Here is a 21,533-nt window from a genome sequence, read left to right as displayed (position 1 = left end):
TTTGTTTGTACGTATCAGGCTAGTTATACTGTCTGGTATTTTGTTTGTATGTATCAGTCTAGTTATATACTGTCCTAGAGTTATGCCGTCAGGTAGAGGAAAAGAGATTTAGTACAGGAATTTAATAACAATATCAACAAAGTTGCCCACGCATACTTCCAGTTTGCTCAAACCTGTCATGAGTTAGGATCATAGTGAATAGATAGGTGCATGTTTCGATTCATAAGATATAATGTGACCATAGTAGGACACTTGACAAAAGAATTAACTGCTAGACCATGAATTTCAGAAGCTTGAAAGGGTAGTGGGAGCTAAAAATAGATATGCTAGTCCACTCATGAGCTACCTGATTAGCGTTCTGAAAGCCTCCCAAGGGCATATAAAATTAGAAAATTCTTCAGCCTATGACATAACACCATAAACTCCTTTTGGTGGCAGTAACATATGTTGTTATTTCTTCAAATCCTGAATCTACAACTTAGATTTCTGCACGGTGTAAAGAACAACTACCATTATAAACTAGGCTAGTCAACTTCAGGTGCAGAAATTTTTTAAACCAAATTATTTAAATTGGATATGGACTTCACATTTAGTACAAACGTACCTGGAGATTAAGAGCTTGTAGCCGAGGATCAGCTGGTAATAACAGTCTCTGAGGATATTTGTCCCCTAAATACTAATCGAGCACCACAAGAACACATCGTACCCAAATAACAGAACAATTAGAGGCACAAGTAAACCTTTAAAAACTGGAAACAGATGATCCATTTCCCAACAAACTACACTAACCAGCAATATTGCAAAGGAGTCTGAAACCACTGTATCCCCATCGACCAACACCGGAACAAAATGAAGAGGATTCAAACACTTGAACTCTGCAACTCAATCATTAAAAAAAGGCTTAATTTATTGAACCTTGGAAACATAGGCAGCATTTTTAAAGGGGTTATATCTAGCATGTTATATTGCCTGGCTGTGAATTTGTACCGCACATTCGATAAGTATCCAGTACCCACCAAAGTAAGGATTTATACTAAAAATTTGACAACATTAACGTGCCGGATTGTTTGGCAAGAGAATGTGGCTTGTAATGAGCATAATATCGCTTCAAACTCACCTGGACTGAACTGCTCTCCAGCTGGTAGGCTCACCGGTTTGTACTCGTACGGGAGTCCTACACATTCAATTGAACTAACAAGAAGTCAAAACCAAGTAAAATCCAACTCAACCAAACATTTGGTCATTAATTCATGAATGTTGTTTTACTGCAATAGCGAAAAGCAATCATACCTATGCAACTTGGTACGGGTTCAATACCCACGGATTCCTCTCCTGCCTACAGCTAACTATCTATAGCGCTACCCAAAAAAAAAATTGAAATATTAATTCAACCAAAATTTTACACAAAATTGAAATCGAGTGACATTTTTTTTAAACAAACGATAGTATCAATACCAAGGAGTTGAGATTGGGCTAAGCCTTACAATATGTTTGCCACAATAATATGGTAACTTCGCCTTTGATGATAATTGAACGCTTTCATTTACAAGTGAAAAATAATAGTATTAAATCGTAATACTAAGTGGCGAAATCGAGTAACATTTAAATTTGAATGAATCATAAAACATTCAGGAGCAAAAAAAATGCAAAAATTACACTAAAAGTAATATTTTCTAAAAACCTTTAAGATTGAGAGCGAAGCGGACGCGCCAAGAGCAAGAGCTTTGCCAGTAGGAATAGATAAGGAGCTTTGAAGCAGCCGGTACCTGATTGCTGCTGCTGCTGGTGGTTTCCATGGCTCTCCGTTGTTGTCAAAAGCTCTCGACTCTGAAACGTCTGATCCTGTTCAAGACACTAGTCAACTTCGAATGGAGTTCAATTTAATGGGGGCTGTTTTTGTATTCTTCTCAGCTTCACCGTCGCCAAAGAGAAAATCCACTTTTTTTATTATTATTATTATTATTATTATTATTATTATTATTATTATTATTATTATTATTATTATTATTATTATTATTACTAGTACATGCGCACCCACAAAGTACAAGTTTGAAATGTTTTATTTTTATTTTTAAAATTAGAAGGAAGTGGAAGAGAGTGAGAAAGACGCGGGACAGGAGAGAGAATAGAGGTTTTATTTTTATTTTTTTAATTGGAGATGTTAAATAAAAACAACAAAATTTTGTTTAATAAAATATTTTACTGACCTTAATGTAGTACAAAGATATGATGTCCTCAATATTTTCTTAATATTGATAAAGTGTGTGACACAGTACTTATTAACTTATTAGGAAGCCTTTAAGGATGTGTTTGTTTGGTCTCATTAAATGGGACTAGACTGGACTGTACTACAGTCTCATATTTGATAGGTGATGGGACTAAGTTAAGTGGGACTAAGGGGATTCGTGTGGACTAGAGGCCTTCTTAAAGGTTCTTAGCGAGGCCCTCCCCAAACCATGGGACTTGCTAAAACCGGCTTCTTCTTCCTCCTTGCGAGCCCCTATGTGAGTTCTGGGCTTCTTAATTTTGAATTTCAATGGGATTTAATTAAGATCCGCAGACTATCCCTAGCAAGCTGCTTCTCTTCGCCATGGTCATCATCCTCTAAAATCTTGAATCTCATATTTCCCACCACCAACATCAACCACAAAAAATCCCCCATCTCATATTTCCCACCACCAACCATCACCCGCAAAAAATCCCCAATCTCATATTTCCTGTCGCCACCACCGCCATGGACGAGCCATCCGATAAGCTCCAGAACCTCAAGTCGCTGAATTCTCTGCTGCTCAAGGAAACCAAGGACCGCTAGCAGCAGGTGGAGTCGCTGGTGTAGGGCAAGGCAGATTTGGAGTCCGAGCTGAGTTGATTCCGCCGTGGAGATTGAGCTGCTTGTGAGCAAGTTGAGTGAGTAGAGCAAGGAAAATGTTGGGTTAGAGTTGGAGAAGAGTGTTTGTGGTGTTTTTGTTTTGACCCAGATGGAGCAAATGATGTGAGATAAAGTTTGAGATTGAGATGGCGATGAGTAGAGAGATGGTGAAATTATGAAGTTGATGAGGGAAGTGGAGCAGCTTGCTGGTGGACTCGAGATCAAGAAGGGAAACTGAGAGAGAGATTATGTGAAGAAATTAATAATAAATTAATTTCGACAATAAACTACAGTATTATTTTCATTATCCTACTTGTTAATCCGACACTGCACCAAACGCTTCACTAAGTTAGTCCAGCTTAATCTAGTCTAAGCTATTCCAGCTTAGTCCCTGAAGTTAATCCAGTCCGGTACAACAAACGCCCCCCCTAAGAGAAGAATGGATCCCCATTTTTTATATAAATGGGAATTAGTTGTGAGGTTCACATCACATCGAATTTTAACTATCCGAAACGTCTATTTCTTAAATTGTACCTCATAGATCATCATTGCAAAATATTAGCCAAATAGGCAAATGGTTTCGAATTAAATTGAATTTTTGTAAGAATAATATATGAATTAAGACTTACAAAATAAACGGTTCAAATCGTTGAAATTCCATGTAGAGTGTTTCTCACACCTAATTCCCATTTTTTTTTTAAAGAAAAACAAGAATCCCTTTGCATAAAGAGCCTGAACTAGAAAAAAAATATATCAAAATGAGGCGTTGGAAAGTATAAGAATACTCAACTAACTCCAATTGTTTAGGTAAATCCAACACATTAAACACAATTAATACTGTGAATAACCTCTATGACTAGTGAAACCATACAGGACAACATATAAAATGCCAACAATATATAATGGTGAAAAAATATGTGAAAAATGATGTAGGAAAAAATTATAAATTTAAATAAAATAAAATAAAAAGTGGGCTGTTAAGAAAAAACAAAAAAATGGGCTGACACCAAAAATTGAAGACTCTAAAGTGGGTTGAAATAACAAAAACACAAAAAGGGAACCAGGCATAGCAAGTGAAAAGAAAAAAATAAAAAAAAGTGGGCTGGCTAGCGGACTGGCTAGCTGGTTGAAGATGGCCAGCCCTCTAGCCTGTTCAGACTCTGTGAGGCCCACGAGCCCTCTAGCCTAGCCCTCGGTTGGAGATGGTTTTCGATCTATTTTTGGCCCTTTGACTCTCTGGACCCTTTGGTTAGAGATGGCCTTACATTCCTTTAGGCACTAAATCTAATCTTAACCATACATAGTAGGTCATTAATACATCTCTAATACAAGGACATATGAGACCTACAAAAGTAAATGGATCCAGACCTTACACTTGTCATATAAGAAAATACAATGACAGTTAAGGAAATTTGAAAACAACTTCACTATCAACAGAGCCACCACAAATAGCAACTCGGTAATCCTGCAGATCGATCCTGAGAAGCTCCTCCGGTCAAACTCGGATTTGGTGACGTTCTGCTAACCTTGATCTCGTTCGAGTAACCGGAGATTCGATCATCAGCAGCAATGCCTGGCGGCTCTGAATCTTGGACTGCTTGCTCTATGTGAACGTTTTTACGATTGCATGCATGTTCTGCGTGTTAATATAATTATTAATAAATATATAAATCAATTAATAAAATCTGATTAATTAGTCAGAAAGATTCAATGTTCATCAACTTACGATTTTACGAAGGATTTTTTTATACAAGATATAGTTTACACTAAATTACGGTAAGAGAGATTCGAACTTTTGTACGTTAATAGAAATTACTAGTATCAGTGCAGCCTTTAGAAAGAGTCAATGCCATCAAGAAGAAGAAGAATATGGCGGCAACTTTTACGAAAGCCATGGATTCGATGATCAAAAACTTAAAAAATTTGGACTGAGCGAAAGAAAGGGTAGATGAAGGATAGTTAAACAATGTTGTGTGTGTATATAGGTGAAGGACGTGAGTGCCTAGCCTCTGGAGTTTTCTCCATGACTATGAGAGAAACAAAACTCAAACTTTCCTACAAATTACTTTAGTCTAAAGAAAGCATGGGAAATGGCACTGTAGAAATGAATAGTGCCAGTTTATTTACAACAATGCCATTGCTCTAAGGATTTCGCTTGAGCATTTTTTTTTTTCTTCAGGTTTAGTTGTATGGGCTTTGCGGGTTTGGGCTGTGACTGGGTTGGTGGGTTTTGTTTGTAGTTGGGTTTTTCGGACGGATGACCAACACGGGTAGGCCTACGTGCAACCATGCCAGAGAGAGGAGAGACGGGTTGTACGATGCCAGAGAGAAAACAGAGAGGAGGAGGAGTCGGATGGCAGAGAGAAGAGACAGGGGCCGTGCGATGCCAGACAGAAGAGAGAGGAGGACTCCTGGAAGGAAAAATTAGAGGAGAGAGGGAGGAGACACAGGCCCTGACAGATTGGAGAGAGATGGGAGCTACGGGTTTGGATTGAGTAAGAGAGAGATTTAGGTGGGTGCTCTGCCAGGATCTATGGGATTTTCTCCGCTTTTTGACAGAGAGATGGGCAGGGAGAGAGATACAGAGCGGCAAGCATGGGTGTGTGTGGTCTTTAGGGTTAACGCGTTATGCAAAGAGGCGGTGAGGAAGGGATGGCTGAGGGACCAATGCCAGGGTGTGGGTTTTCAGCTTTATCCCTGGATTCAAAAGGTAATGCACTGTATTTCTTTAATTGTTTAGTGTCTGATTTGCCATTTCCTTTGTTAGAATTGCCATTCGTATTTGGTTCTTTCTTCCAAATTGCAATGCATGTTAATCATTTCCTCGGTTGGGTGCTACGATTAAGTCTCATTCTTTGTGAATTAGGGCCTTCCACTGCTTTAATTTATTTCTTTCTTGATAAATTTTTTGTATGGTTCATCATTTTTCTGTTTGGCAGTTGTTACAAATTTTGTATTCTTTCATTAATTATCATGCTTCTTTGTATATTGTTTAGGTTACCATAGGGTTAACTCTATTTCAACTTATTGTTTTAAATTGTTGTTCACTGTTTGCTTTGCCATTGAATTTATTAAAATTGTCATAGATATTTTCTTCTATCATTAATGCTCTCATAGATATTTTTTCTATCATTAATGCTCTCATACATATTTTATATTGTTTAGTTGAACATTAGGGTTTCCTCTTAGTCATTTGTAGGTTGTTTAGTTCACCTCTAGGTTAGCTGGATGTCCAAACTTATCCTACAATTTAATCCATTGTCCTAATAACCATAATGTACATTAGTTTCTGCTGCTCCATTGCATATAGGTAATTGTTACCTGTTAAATATATCAATTTTTGCATAACAAAAACCAACATTTGACAAGTATAAGCAGCTCGACCAACACAGAGAAAACACTTGAATTTACAGCAAAATGAAGAGTAGACGCAAAAAAAAAAAAAAAAAAAAAAAAGTAAAAAAACACCTTAATTTACGGAGTTTATTGTTTGGATTTTGCTGTTCACTGTTTCATTTACCATTCCCTTTATTAAATTTTGCATGGCTAATTTTTCCTTCATTAAAGCTGTCTTAGATATTTTAAAATTGTTTACTTGCCTATTAGACTTTCCTCTTAGTCTGCAAATAAGAGGAGTACACAGTGTTGAAAATTGTGATATTTCTGTTTTTCAGAATTTTATTTTCCTTTGCTTATGAGTAAAGAAAATTAAGACTCCTTTTTAAGTTTATTGCTTTAAAATTAGGGTGTGTAGGCTGTTTGGCTCACTGTTTAATTCACTGTTCAGCTGATATTTCTGTCTTTATAAGCAAAGGGGTTGCACTATTTTCATTTTTTGTGTTTCTTCATGCTTTCCTGCTGTTTGCTTCTCAACAAATCATCTTTAGGTTCATTTTCCACTTCACATCTTTCCAATATCCATATGTTGCTAGGTTGTTTTTTCATTTCTTGCTTTGTTATATATTTCTGAAATTAACTTTTGATTTCATTCTTGATATGCATATAGATCCAACACAACCATACAGGTCAAACCATCCAATTCACACAGCAGCCACAAAACAGACCATTAGTGAGGTATCTATCTATCCATTTTAAATTTTGTTTATACAAAGTTTTCCTTCTAATTTTTTGTTGATACAACAATGATTGATTATGAATACTTGACTACATTTTTTGAATGAGTTTAACAACCAAACTTATCTTTTTTTGCTTAAAGCCTTTATTTTTTGCTTTTGGTTTTTTTGTGTTGTTGCTTTGATTGTCGTCATCTAAATTTGTTGTATGTTTCTGTACAGATGCATGTGCAACTATATGTATCAATATATACCTAAATATATATCTAAATATATGTATGGGTATCTGTATAGCTATATGTAAATGTGTATGTATATGCTGTGTTTGTACATATGTATGTATGCATCTTTGTTTGTATGTACATGTATATATAATGGAATAAAAGGTATTGTTGTTTTTTTATTATCTTTCATTGTTTGAGTGACGAATGTAAAGTTTATACAAATTGCTTCATGATGATGTTTATTACTGGTTTTTGTCAATTGGGTGTATCTTTCCCAACTTTGGTTTAACTTAATAGTAACAATTTTGTCGAACTTGAAACCCTTTCCACGAATAAAACTCCCAGGTCCTCGGCTACACCATAAGATAAAGTGAAAGCCTTCCATTATTGTCCTTTGCAAAAAGAAAAGTTGTGGAAACTAGAAAGGTATTTAAATTCCCCTCGAGACTAAGTAATCGAATCAGCATCCAAGCTGATGCAATTGCCAATTAGCCAGTCTTCTTTTCTTACAAATTCCACCACTAAATATTTACCACTACATGTTTCCTTTAACTTTCTTATTTTACAAAAGTTTGAAAAGAATTAACAAACATGATCAAAGAATGGACTAATATTTTTTATATGATAGCAATGAAATGAATGAGATTGCCATAATTGACCACATTTTATTGTGTGTGCATTAACCAATTAGTTGGCCTATTAGTTCCTTTACTTTGTGGTGTCCCTGGTGTGAGTGGAAAAAAATTTCAGGTACTTTATAGTTAGGAAGATTTAACGATGCTTTTTCTATGTACTTTGTTATGTTTTGATGAATAGAGGTTCAGCAACAGCTTACTGAAATTATCACTTATATATATAGCCTCCACCAAAAAGTAATTTCGTAAGAAATCTGTGGTACTTTGTCTTCTGGCTTAGTGTTCTCAAATTTAGATTAGTCATTAGGGCTTTCAGCTTGGTAAGGTTTCTTTTCTTGATGCACCTCATTTTTTTATTTATTGTTTTTCTTTTTGGAGTTTTTGATTTACAGATACTTTCTACATTTAAATTCTCTTTTTCATATCATGCATATTTTGTCTCTCTGATCAGACGGTTTATATCATTGTCTGATTTCGCTCTTCTTCGCTTTCAAAAAACACCGGTGTTTATTGAAGTTATATAATCAGTTTAGACATTTAGTTTTCAATGTATCAACTATTTTGCGTTGTTGGTTATCTGTTACTTTTGTTGCTACCTGCCTTTTTTTTTTTTCTATTTTTTTTAGTTTTTATGATATTGACAAAGTTCGATTTAGTTTTGGCTAAAAAAGAATTAGAGTGTTGCTTATTAGCTTGAGATAACAAATTTGCAGGATGCAACAGAGCAGCTAGGACAAGTTTTCAAACAAGTTCAGAAAATCCACCTGAAAAGAGCATACAAGATAGAGAACTGGTATGCTGCTTTGTCTTTCTGTTGGATTTTGATGTTTAGGTTGTGCTGCTCAGTAGAGTTTATAGTGTTCTAAACCTGTTTTATAAATGTGCTAAAAGATTGGACATCTAATTGAATATTAGCCATGTAGTTTGAATTGGATATGTGATTGACTATTAGCCATTTAGTTTGAATTGATTTGGATATGTGGGTTATTGAATTGGAATTTGGATATGTGGTTTATTGAATTGGATATATTGAATTAGAGATGTGCTACTTTGAATTGCATAGGTTCAATTGGAGTGTGCTATATTGGTACATGATAAACTGATGGTTACAGAACACACATGCACGCACACACCCCTCATCACATACTCTGGGGCTGCATAACCATAGGTACCCATGACTCACGTCAAAACATGAGCTTTATCACCCTCAGGACCATTTTTCGCAAGTTCAAAATCCGAAAAGCTTGCCATTGAAATCCTAAAATGACTCATTCATTTAACACACATGAAAATTGTGCATTTTCATAATTAAAGTTTCAAATTGTCATCATTCTGTTCAAATGCACCATTTCCTTTTTGTTTCCCTTCTTTCATCTTGCAAGCACTCATGGTGTCAGTTTCCTTTTAATTTCGGTTATTTCTCCCAGCTGGCAGCTTCAATTCCTTTCAAAGCTAAATGTCCCTTTTGAACCGAATTTTCCCTTATTTCACTGTTTCTGGTTTGAACCTGCTTAGAAACCTGTTTTTTATTCCTGCTTTGTTTTCTGTTTGGTTCTGGTTCGGTTCTTCAACTTTTAGTTGGGGGTGCAAGATTTGTTTTTAAATTATTAAATTAGGACAGAAAAACAGATATTTTGTGCTGCTTTCTTCACCATCTGATAATACCACTTCCTCTTCATGTCTCTTTTTCTTCCTGTTGTGTTGGTCTTTCAGTGTTATAGCTTCTCTGCCGAAATCAAACTGTATGCATTTTGCGCCTTTTTGTTCATTACCCTATTATTTGTTTCCCCTTTTTTGTTCATGCCTTATTGTTTTTTGTTGTGGTGGTGGCCGTGTGAATTAAATACTCAGTTATCTATTCCTCTAAAATACATGATGCTTCTGATTTTTTTTCGTTCACAGATGATGGTGCATGGTTGAGATTTTTATGCTATCAGTCTGTTGGTTGTTTTATGATTGTAATTTTTTGTTTTAAAACGTCTATGTTGTGTGTGATGTACAAATTAGAGCAGAGGTTTGTACATGCGGTTTTAAATTGAGGGGGAGCCATAATTTTGTTATCAGAAAAAAATTGATTATGGTTTCATCTGGTTGTGTTACGGTTGCGTAATCTGTGGTTTGCAGCGATTGTGATCATTTCCTGACAAATGTATGGACCTGTGTTCTTTTTGGTGGGGAATTATGGTTGGTGATGTTAACAATGGATTGAGTCTTTCTGTTTTGTATGATTATATCGTTGAAAAAACATGGTTTTAAAGTGGATGCAGATGACAATTTTGTTTGCACGAGAAAATGGTTGAGTTAGTGGCTATGATCCCTCTTCCAGCAGTGTTTGATTGGCACAAATAGATTTTCATTGTTGTTTCTCAGCTGTTATTTTCACTGCTGTTCTGTGAGTTAGTGTTAATGGCTTTGCTGTGTTTGCGATTTTCAGGAACTTGGATCGTTGGACAGAGCACTTGCCGTTTGGTTTTTGAGGTATATTTATATGTGGTCGTTATGGTGGAATGTGCAATCGTCATGTCTTAAGTTGAGCCTGGTTCTTTAATAAAAACAACCAAATGTATTGACTTTTGCATGTGTTTTGCGTGACAACACCAAGTTGTGATGTCTTTGTCGTTGTAAACATTATCAGCAACTTTGCCTTTTCATGTGTTCGCATGATGAAAACGGCTAATATTTTGAGTTTGAAAATAAGGGTTTGGGGTTCACTGTCTTTCCATGTGTATAATTTTACCCCATTTTTCGTTGCTTTATAATTTCAATTATCTTTCAGCAACCTAATCACTAAGCTTATTAAATTCATTGACCAGGTGATTTTGGATTCAATCCAGAAGTTCCTATTTCTCAAATTGGTGTTGCCTGTTCCTTTGTCGTGGTGAGATTGGTAAATCATTGCATTTTACTAAAGGTATTTGACCTGCGTGTTCTGAACTTTTGAGCTCATTTCGTCTCTAAAATGTCCTCTTGGAGCTCTTACTGTGATCGTTCTTCTATTTCTTTTATTCAAAATGTTTTACATTTCTCATTTAATGGTGTGCCTTTGCTCATTTAACTCGCAATTTAATGGTATTTGGTCCTCCGGTTTGTCTGAATTGCTAAATGATTTAGTTTCTTTGGAATTTTCAGAAACTTGGGTAAATAGGTGATTTTGGTTTTGGTTCTCTGATCAGATCTCTGAACCTTCTCAGCCCTTTTGGTACCACGAGTTACACAGCTGTACACACGGTTACATCGTGGAACTTAGGTGTTGTAGCTTACAGCCACCAGGGTGATAGGTATATTTCGTTGCTTTAACCATTTTTTAACTTATAGATTTATTCTAATCGTCTGGTTTGTTTTCTCATTGCGAGTTACCATGATTTATTTTCTCATCGTATCTACAAGTTATTTCAGTAGAAGTGATACCCTTAAAATTTGTACTCTACACCTGCATGACTGGCCTTAATATGTTTTTTGGATTGGCAAATTTTTGATGGTAACAGCCATGTGCATCTAGACGTTTCACCTGCCTATTCTAAATATTTGAACTCCTTTTTACTTTTGGTCTTTCTTATTTTTGTTTTTGAGAGTATCTAATAGGCCAAGATTGCCGGTTTCTTGGTTGTAGTTTTTTCCAAGACATGGCGTATTCGAGCTTTTAAATTCTTGAACTTATACAAATTTAAATTCTGTTTAATTAATGCCTACTATTTTGGCTTTTGTTTTTAGAATTGAATAATATTATTCCAATTTTTTGCTGTTATTTTTAATGGGATTTTGGATTTGGTCTACGCTTTCTTATGTTGAAGATGTGTTTTGTTCGAATCGCTAAACTAAACAGTGCATCCATAACCTCTAGGTCTGTATCATGCCTGGTAGGTTATCTGAAAACATCATTCTGATATATATATGGACTTATATAAGGAGAAGTTAGGTGACTAAGCTTCACACAATAATTGGTGATGTTAACAATGAAAAAAACCTGATCAATCTCCTTCCTCTCAAACAAGTTTCTCTGTAGAAATCCTCCTCTCTCACAGTCAAATACAAATGGAAGCAGCATCAAACTGTAGTTGTTGTGTCGGTAACCACAATGAGTTTCATATTCAAACAAATGTCTGTTGGTTCAGTTTTTCAATCTTTAAAAACTGTCGAATCAAGTTGAATATGTAATTTTATGTTTATTGTTAGCTAACACTAAAAAATTTGGTTTGAAACTCAGGTTTGAATATGTGCTTAATGGTTTGCATTGGTTGATTTTTTTGCATAATGGTTTGAATCTGTGCTTAGGTTGGTTTGAAAGTCAGGTTGTGTGAATTAAGGTGTAAAAAATGAATATGGATGAACCTTTGGTTTGAAACATTTTTGGTTGCTCCAGTGCTGTTCTTTTCACTGTGGCTCTGTTTCAACCATTACATTTCATTTGTTTGAAATCTGTTAGCTATCTCATTAATTGGTGTACGTTAGCTCATTTAACTCAAATTTAATGAGATTTGGTCCTCCAATTTGTTGGATTTCCTAACGGATTTACTTTCTTTCGAAATTTCAGCAACCTTGATTCTGGGAGGAACAATACGCTTCATTGCCATCTTTAGGTATACGATTCTGCACATTGATTACATATTCAAAGCCTAATTAATTGTACACCAATTTTTTATTACCTTTGTAAAGCTTTTGTACTTGAGATTTTAAATATGTGATTAGTTTGTCAAGAATAAACGAGAAAACTAATCATGGGGACATACTTCTTTTTCAATTCTCTCCTCTGCATTGTTTCTTCAATGAAATTGGATTCATAGATGTAGGGATACAGCAACGACTGAGGTGTGAAAAAAAGGTCTAGGCGCAACGATTTCAGGGTTTAGAATTGATTCAAAAATACGAGAAAATGCTGCTTTCTCTGTTCTTTTTTCCTGTTTGCTGTAGTGATTCCAACTTAGTATATACCCAATTTTATAAAACCATGAATGGTGGTTGTTAAATGTTGTGCCATTCGACAATCCTTAGTTATGCATTCCTTGATTTTTTTGCTGTTTCCAGTTTGAACAACCTGTCATGTTCTTTTCTGATGGTGTATAATTGTATATTTGCAAAGATCCATGGCTATTAGACCTTCAATTAGAGATCAACATGATTGCATTGTCATAAGACTGAAGCTATACAATTACTATTTGCTAAATATTGCTTCTGTCATTTAATTGAGGTTCGTCTAGAAGACAACTCAGGCATGTTGTTAGTCTAGATTTACATTTCTTACTACTTTCGTGCAGTATTTGATTATAAGTCGTGAACAAGCCAATGTTTTTCAAACTTTACAGATGCCTATGTTCACATATGAATAATTTGGCTTATGGATAGTAATGTTGTAAGCAGATATGGTAATTGTTCTATCTATGGAATATCTATTTAAGGTCTCATTGGTTTAACATTATCAAAACTTTTGCATATCTCTCAAGTTTAACAAATGCTTATATATACATATAAGATCTGAAAATGATGGAATTGTTTTCTTATGTAGTAACCACCGTATATATATATATATATATATATATATGTATGTATGTATATTCCAATAAACTTGCTTATATCTTTGGAAATATGTACGTACCAACTGTCAAAGCATGTATATACTGGTGTCCAAGTTGAGCACAACAATGACACCCCATTCTATTCAATCTCAATTATTGATGCAGCGTTTGATGATTACAGAACACACACGCACGCACACACCACTCATCACATACTCTGGGGCTGCATAACCATGCATTCCCATGACTCACGTCAAAACATGAGTTTTATCACTCTCAGTACCATTTTTCACAAGTTCGAAATCCGAAAAGCTTGCCATTGTAATCCTAAAATAACTCATTCATTTAACACATGAAAATGATGCATTTTCATAATTAAAGTTTCAAATTGTCATCAGTTTGTTCAAATACACCATTTCCTTTTTGTTTCCCTTCTTTCATCTTGCAAGCACTCATGGTGTCAATTTCCTTTTAATTTCGGTTAATGACGGTTTTGAAATTTGTGATGACCATTCTCATATTTCTATAAATTTTTTGAGAAAAAAACATGTGAAAAAGCACATTAGTCTCTAGGTCATAAATCACATTAGTCTAATTATGACTAGGACAAAAAACCATGTCATGCATCACTCTGTTTGTGCATAATTGTCTTCAATTTATTCAACTTAAATGTGTTTTATTCAATTTACGTATGAAACAGCTGGTTCCCGTGGCAACGCACGGGCCTAATTTCTAGTTTAGGCGAAAGAAACGATTCTCTAAGGATGAAATTTTCTTTAAGTACCAATTTTCCCCTTTAAAGAAAAGAGGAAAGTTATGATTAATGAGTTGTGATTCCATCGGGTTTATAAATTAAAGAAGGAAAACGATTTTCACTCTTTTTATTTATAGTCTTCAAATTCAATAAATTAAAAGAGAATCAAGGAACAAAAACAAATGAGATATGCAGAACAAGAAAAGGGTATGAAACTTAATAGGCAGCCAAACTTTGTATTGCAAGTTATTTTACAGATCAATCCCTTTGTGTCATGATTTTCTCTCTACCTTCTTGCACTACTGTCTCTGTAGCTGGTGTTTGTGCTTGTTTGCCTCGTTGTTAGCCTTCTTGTAATCTTTTGGTATCTTTGCCCGGATATTGCATTTCCAGTTTACCAAAAAAAAAAAAAAAATTAGGGATATAGGGTTTATGTTCATTTATGTATTTCTTATCAAATATCTCAAATACAGCACAAGACACCAATTACATCACTCAATCATTGCTTCCAATTTTGGCTCTGATTTGACCAGAAAACTTTTAGCTTCGTCATCCGTAACTTCACTGTTTTGTGAAACGTGTAGAAACAAAGATCAAATTAGTGGCTAAAAAAGTAACGGAAACGATACAAAAACTGTTAACTAACTTGAAACCATGCACTGCGAAGAACTGGAAAGAGCATAGGAATTTGTAACCTGTCTATAGCTTCTCTCTTGGGAATCAACGTGAGCTCCTTGGATGCAAGAAATCCACAGAAACTGCCAAGGGCTTTCTCCTCGCAGAATTTACATAGATTGCACAGGAAATCGTTGAACTCTTTTGGTTCCTGCATAGGACAAACTTTCGGAAGTTAAATATGCAATTGTCAGGTATAACCACAATTGTTAAACCAGTAAAACAAAACTAACTAGACAATTGGCGTAAATTTGAAACAACATTAGTTTCAATTGGCCTTATAAAGTGAAAGAACTCTGGAAGGTTTGCCTCTATGTATTGACATCCATTGTGAAATATGTGTCTGACTAGTGACTCCTTGAGCATTAGGAGCCATTCCTCCTTACAAGCTGAGGTGGGGTAAATCACAATTTAACATGTCTTCCTTTACTCAGAAGTACATGCATCAATCTGTGACTCGTTATTGTCAATAAGATAGGTATGAAGAGATGTAACCACGTACTATTTTCTTTTAGGGGAAGAGAAAAGTCCTTTTCCACAAGAAAAAGGTTAAGAGGGAAATCATGGCAGCACAAATAAGACGAGCTCCACTTTGTATGAGGGAGAAAGGGGCATACCTGCTCTAGGATACAACCCTTGCGGAGGGCAATTAAACATTCCAATGCCTTTGAATAATTATCCCCTTCATAAGAGTCCTCTACTAAGTCGTGTATTTTATTTTTCATATCCTTAATTGCTTTACCAACCCATTTTGGGCTATCTCTACGACTGATCATAGCTTCAAAATCCTGGACAGGAGTAGTGTCCCCAATTTTCTCAACCTTATTAGGTCCATCGGTAATGCTAAGATGATCCTCCCCCTCCTTTGACCCAGATGGTTTATCTCGCAAAAATCGCCTACTTGATTTCTTCAGCTGCAAACCAGTTACACATAAAACTTGATTTATGTGGTAGGATATCCAAAAAAATATATAAAGTGACTGGATGATAATGAGTAATGACCTTTGGGTTCTCTTTGAGTTCAAACCGGCTATGAAAGACATCAATAATAGACTTGTTTTGAGAAATAAGCTCTTTATCAGGTTCAGTAATCGTCCTAAGAGTTTCATCAAGTGGAGGTACAACTGCATCTGGTTGCCTTGACTTCAACTCAAGGTGACGATAAAAGCGCTGAAAAAAAGGACAAAATCTGCAATGGTTTCATCTGAAAAAACATAAGGTATAACAAGGGAAATAACACCAGGAAGCCCGAAATCAGTGTGAAGCAGAGTCATGCGAGGACTAATCAAGCAAAATAGTAGTCATGACTCTATTGGTCATAGTTTCCAGCCATTGTGGCCGGTGCTCGTTTGCGTGCGCGAGACACATTATCATCTTTAAACAATTTCCCTTTTAGAAATCATACTGTATAGCCCCTAAAGCTCTGCAAAAATTTCCACAAAGGGAAAGGAGCACCTGAAATGGACAAAATTGCATTACTAAGTACCTCAAGGACAGGATTTGGGGTTAAGCTAGGCAGCAGAGCCTCCTCTTTGCCAGGTGGTGCAAGGTCAAGCATCTTGACAAGGCCATCTGCAGCCTCTTGCTGTTGTTCACTTGGTTGCCACGATTCCGGGAAGTTACTGAAAGATGGGAATTGAAACTCCCTAACATCCTCAGCAAAAGGGAGTACATTGAAGTAAAATGAATCAGGCTGCCCATAAATACAATTAACCATTCAGAATTAATAGGAAACCATGAAACGAAAAGGTATTTTAAGCAGTCTGTGAAAATGGATACTGAGACTTGAGACTCACGATATTGTCATTGTCCGAGACATTAGGTGTTAAGACCCCCACAACAACATTTCCTTGTCCTTGTCTCCAAACACAGCGCATAATTGCCACCTTATTCATATCTTTCATAGCTCTTGCTAGGGCAGAAACAGCAAGAATGGCCCTCGTATTACCCGGTTCAGGGATGAAAATATTGACATCTTTCATGTAATAATGTCTTTGATTTATGTTTATGCATAGGGCCAACCCCAAAAAAATGGAAAAGAAAATATCAAAACTATTGTCATTTCAATTGATATTCAAGGACAAATTAAAACAGATAAAAGTTTACCGCATTATATTTTTAGCATCAGAAAATCCCAGAAGTTTCACACTCTTTTCTGGCTTGAACTTGACAGCATCCCATTCAGCAGATGATATGGGAATAACTTGAGGGCCATAACGATAACCCTTAATCCTCTGGTCAGGAGGCACAACTTTACTAGGATCTTCAACACTTTTATACTCAAAGTCCACCTTGACTTCATGTGTAGCAAATCTATCTGTTGGAGGCGCTTTCTCAGAATATTTCTTCAGAGTGGGAAACTTCTCTTCCGATGTTTTCTTGTAAACCCATACCTGTTTACCATTAAATGTGTAAACAATACACATAAAAAAATTCTCAAACATATTATAATTTCTTGGAAAATAAATTCTAAACTTATAATACACCATCCTCCGATCCATATGATATTAATTGAAAACCAACATACAAGAAATATATAATCAGATAACTTAAGACACGCAAGAATCAACATCAAGCTTTAAGATGAGAAAAGTTACAGTTATATGTTCATTCAATTCTGTCATCCAGAACATATACTCAAAAAGTCCCCATAGTCCCAATGTAACATGTGAAATGAGTCGTTGAAGCTCAACATTCAAATTTTGGTGCTGTCATTTTTATGTGCAATACAGGATACCCAAGCACAGGCTTACGAGTACCAGCTAGTAGATTGACTCTCATGCCAATGGAATATAACATGCTCCACCACCAGATACTAGGCCCTTGTGTAGACCAACACATAGGCCTACTTAGGTCTGAGTGTTCTGCCATAGACAGTGGTTCAACAATCCACTTCTAACTCAAGCAATTACATAGGTGTGAAGGTCACAAAACTTTATTGGCATGCACAATAGCAGTGTGACAATAATTATGCACAACGGATAAAAAGGCTTGATTGAATTACTTTGATAAAACATAAAAGGTCTCACCTTAATCTTCATTTTGGGGCTAAGCTCAAGATCACCCCTGAATATTGTAACTGGAGATATTTTTCGAGTTCTAAGAGCACCTAGCAATGAAGTTGGACTCTCAACATGTACCAACTTTGCACACGTTTTCCTTGAAAATATACCCAATAGATGATCATTCTCATCCATTATGTTTTTATCAGCTTCCCCAGTAAGTTTTCCTCTCACAACAATACTTTCCATTCGCATACCATGTTTATTCATGTGACCGGCAATGGTGGTGACTTGTTCTTCTTTAGTACCCTCTTGCGGAAATTTAGTAGGAAATTGTGCATTTGTAATCAGACAAAGGCGTTTCTTTCCTTTGTATGTTTCTCCATATTTCTTGATCAGCATATCCAACCCAACAATTATGGCATCAAGAACTATCCAGAAAGTCAAGGCACCAGGGATGTGAAAATGATCACATAATTAAGCACTTCCAAACTTTCCATCTCTCAGTAGGCCATTATACAGACTATACAGTTATACTAAAAGGCATCTCCCTTTAGATTCGAATGAAAATGACAAGAAATTCATCAAACTAAAGAGAGAATGTATCCTGAAAATGTATGCTTTCTGACAGAATATAATTAGTGTGCAAGTATGTAAAAGGTTCTTCAGCAAAACTCTTATCGAAAAAATTCAACTAGAGAAAAGAAAGTGCAAATGGAAGGAATGTGAAAAAAAAGATTATGAGAAAATTATAAATCTTTTGAATCACAGCAGGACAAAAGTAAGAATGGCAAAATTTTCAGCAGAAGGTTCAGGCCAAGAAGAAATCGCAGCTATTAAAGTTTCACACACTAAGGCCATTTCCAACAACCAAAAAAAACTAGAAGTTAAAAGGATACAATCACCCTCATGAGTTCCTCGTGGGAGTTGTTGTAGAGTTTCAACAAGATGCCCATCAACAACTTTGATATTTTGTAAAACCACTACATGCTTGTATCCACCCACTTCCGTTGTCAGTTCGTTTTCAGTGTCTGAGAGATGAAACAGCACCACTAATAAGTAATACTACTCGAATAGTTACTGTAAAAGATAAATTTAGAGCCAAATAACAACCAGAGATCACAGAAAAATTAAGCACAATGATGTAATTGCTGCAACTAATTATTAGAAAGCCAAAAGGGTACCTTCGGTTCCGAACAATACAACTCCTACTTCATCATATTTATTGTAAATCAACTGCCAAATACAGAAAATTCGATCAACTTTGTAAAAGCAGCAATACTCTAAGAGGGGTGTATTCAATTAGGATTCTGAGAGAGTTTCAGGAAATTAATAATTCCAGGGGTATTCAATTAGGATTTTAAGTGATTATCTGAAATTCTAGGTGTATTCAATTAGAATTTCAAAATAGTTTATTAAAATCCTTAGAAATCCAGGTGTATTCAATTAAGATTTTAAAGAAGTTTATAACATTCCAGGTGTATTCAATTAGAAATTGATTTTAAAGAATTTGAGAAAGTTAAAGAATTAGAGGGAATTGGAGAGATTTCGTAGTGTATTTTAAGTATCCACAAATCTCACCTCTTCCCATGAGATTTCGAGGGAATTGAATCAAAATTTTATATGAAATCTCTACAAATCAATTAAACTCCATAAAAATCCATGGATTTATAAATCCATTAAAATCTCTCACATTCTCAATTGAATACACCCTCCTAAATTTCTAAAACCAATTAAAATTAACCATTTACCTTCTTCTCTACTAGCATAGAGCAAACTTTTTCGATCTCTGGAAGAGCTTTGTGCATCGACGGGCTAACATCAATCAACAAAACCATACCATCCTATCCCCAAATACATAAAAATAAAAACTGTTAGATTAAAATCTGACAAAAATTACCCAAATTTAAGCATCCTCAAAACCCTAATCCATATGCAGAAATTAACAACTTGGGTATCCTATGAAACTGGAAAATTGAGGGTTTTTTTCCGAGTTTTGGAGTGTAAAAAAGGGACCAAATCAAATGGAACCCCAAGAAGAAGAAAACGAAACGAAAAATGGAATGAGAATTTGGAGAGTGGAAACAAAGCCAGTAGCTTTTTAGTCGGAGAATTTTTTCAGAACGAAGAAGAATTGAGGAGGTTTTGTTACCTTGTTTCGAGCCATTGGAGGGGGATTTTGGTAAAGCTTGTCGCAGAAGGGTTTTTGTTTCAAATGGTTGAGGTGGTGTCTTTCTTCTTCCCGCTTTGGGTTTATAAAATAGCCAATTTACTTGATCGTCCCACAATAATATGTTTATTATAATCAAACCCTTTCTCTTTCGCGATCAACTTGGGCTAACAGCTAACTACATTTTTAACTCTTTAGATTTGCGATGATTTTCAAAATCGGTCATATGATATGACTTGTATTAGTGATTAACTTAATCACTATTAGTGGGTTAATTAAGTAATTAGTTACTATTTTCAGTAATTAGTTAAGAAGGCCACCTAGCAGTTAATGGTTGTTTGAGTTGTATAAGCGGTTGCTCACGCTGAGTGGGTGGCCAACGGTCATTTTGAATTAAAAATATTATTACAAAAAAATATCCTTGAAGCTCAGCTTCTCTTCCACCATAGCCATTCCTCCGTTGTTTCTACTTGCAGGTTTTGAGATAAGGATTTGGTAGTTGAATCCTAACAAAAGCCTATAGCAATGCACACGGTCCAAACTAGAAGTCGGGCTGAAGAACTATCTAATTGAGAGAGAGAGAGAGAGATAGAGAGTTGACAGTGATAGGAGGAACCATCTTCAACTTGAGCTACATAGCTCAATCTTATCTATTTCCCCAGTTGAATTTTTGGATCATACAGTTTAAATTAATTTGTGTGTAATTTATTTGGGTTTGATGAGTGGGTGCAGTGGTAAAAAGCCTGAATACCTTGAAGGAGACCTTTAACTTACGCATGGAGAAAAATATTACTAAATCATAGTATCAAATGTCTGACCAATTACAGGAACTACAATGGGGGTAGGAAGAAGCCGGTCAACAGAGAAGCTGCTTTGGAGGTACTTCTCCAAGTGGTAAAAGCACTTCAAACATGTTTGCCAAGGATGCCAGCTTAAATCAGCAAAACTCAATTCTAAGAACACATTTTGCAGATTAAGTCAACCAAGCCGGACAAGTTCACGCCTGTGGATAATGGACAAGAGAGATGACTATGTTCGAGTGGAATATAAAAGTGCCATTTTAGGGGTAGGTGTAACCCGTAACCCGGAATTTAGAACAAAAACCCTCGATGCCATGATTGAAAAAATGAGTGTCGTAACATTATTAGTGTGTGCACGTGAATGATTAATATGGGATTTAGTATGGAACTCACATTGAGACAAATGTGAGCATGAATGCAAGTGATTGATATCAATGTGGGATGGTGAAGACTGCTGAATTAGACGAGTGAGATTGCAAAATGGTAGCACATTGATAACCGAGTGTTCGTGCAACTTGTGGATGGTGCTGAGTAGGGATGGGCAACAGTTATGGCGGGCGGGTAACCGCGGTTATTTACCCATAACCGTTTATAAACGGTTAACCATACCTATAACCGCATACCCATTTAACCGTAACCGTTTAATACCCCGTTTACCCATTTACCCTTTATCTTTCTTTTATTTTTACCATTACCCATTTTTCACATTCACCTCTCCCAGACCCTGCGTAAAGCGGGAGCCTTGTGCACTGGGTACGACCTTTTTTTTTACCCATTTTTCACATGTCTACATGTTTTTTAACAACTTGAAAATTAAAAAA

General features: G+C 35.7%; 1 protein-coding gene across 2 annotated transcripts; it reads right to left on the bottom strand.

Annotated features, from left to right (window-relative positions):
* Positions 1 to 14,255: 14,255 nt before the first annotated feature.
* On the bottom strand, positions 14,256 to 20,116 carry LOC103411591 (ATP-dependent DNA helicase 2 subunit KU80). Of its 2 annotated transcripts, XM_070824697.1 has the most exons (13): positions 19,895 to 20,116; positions 19,494 to 19,586; positions 18,927 to 18,978; positions 18,642 to 18,773; positions 17,770 to 18,173; positions 16,847 to 17,133; positions 16,537 to 16,732; positions 16,227 to 16,433; positions 15,743 to 15,910; positions 15,358 to 15,654; positions 14,761 to 14,891; positions 14,519 to 14,629; positions 14,256 to 14,388 (listed from the first exon to the last, which is right to left on the bottom strand). In XM_070824697.1, exons 1-12 carry the CDS (start codon positions 19,907 to 19,909, stop codon positions 14,557 to 14,559), a joined length of 2,055 nt encoding a protein of 684 aa, XP_070680798.1. In that variant the 5' UTR covers positions 19,910 to 20,116; the 3' UTR covers positions 14,256 to 14,388; positions 14,519 to 14,556. The 2 variants fall into 2 exon arrangements, with proteins under 2 accessions (XP_070680798.1, XP_028961478.2); XM_029105645.2 differs by having other exon boundaries at positions 14,256 to 14,629.
* Between the last annotated feature and the right edge of the window lie 1,417 nt (positions 20,117 to 21,533).

The sequence above is a fragment of the Malus domestica genome, chromosome 07 (assembly GCF_042453785.1).
Source record: "Malus domestica chromosome 07, GDT2T_hap1".
Taxonomy (NCBI): Eukaryota; Viridiplantae; Streptophyta; class Magnoliopsida; order Rosales; family Rosaceae; genus Malus; species Malus domestica.
The sequence above is the reverse complement of the archived record's forward strand: the minus strand, read 5'-3'. Positions and strand labels throughout refer to the sequence as shown.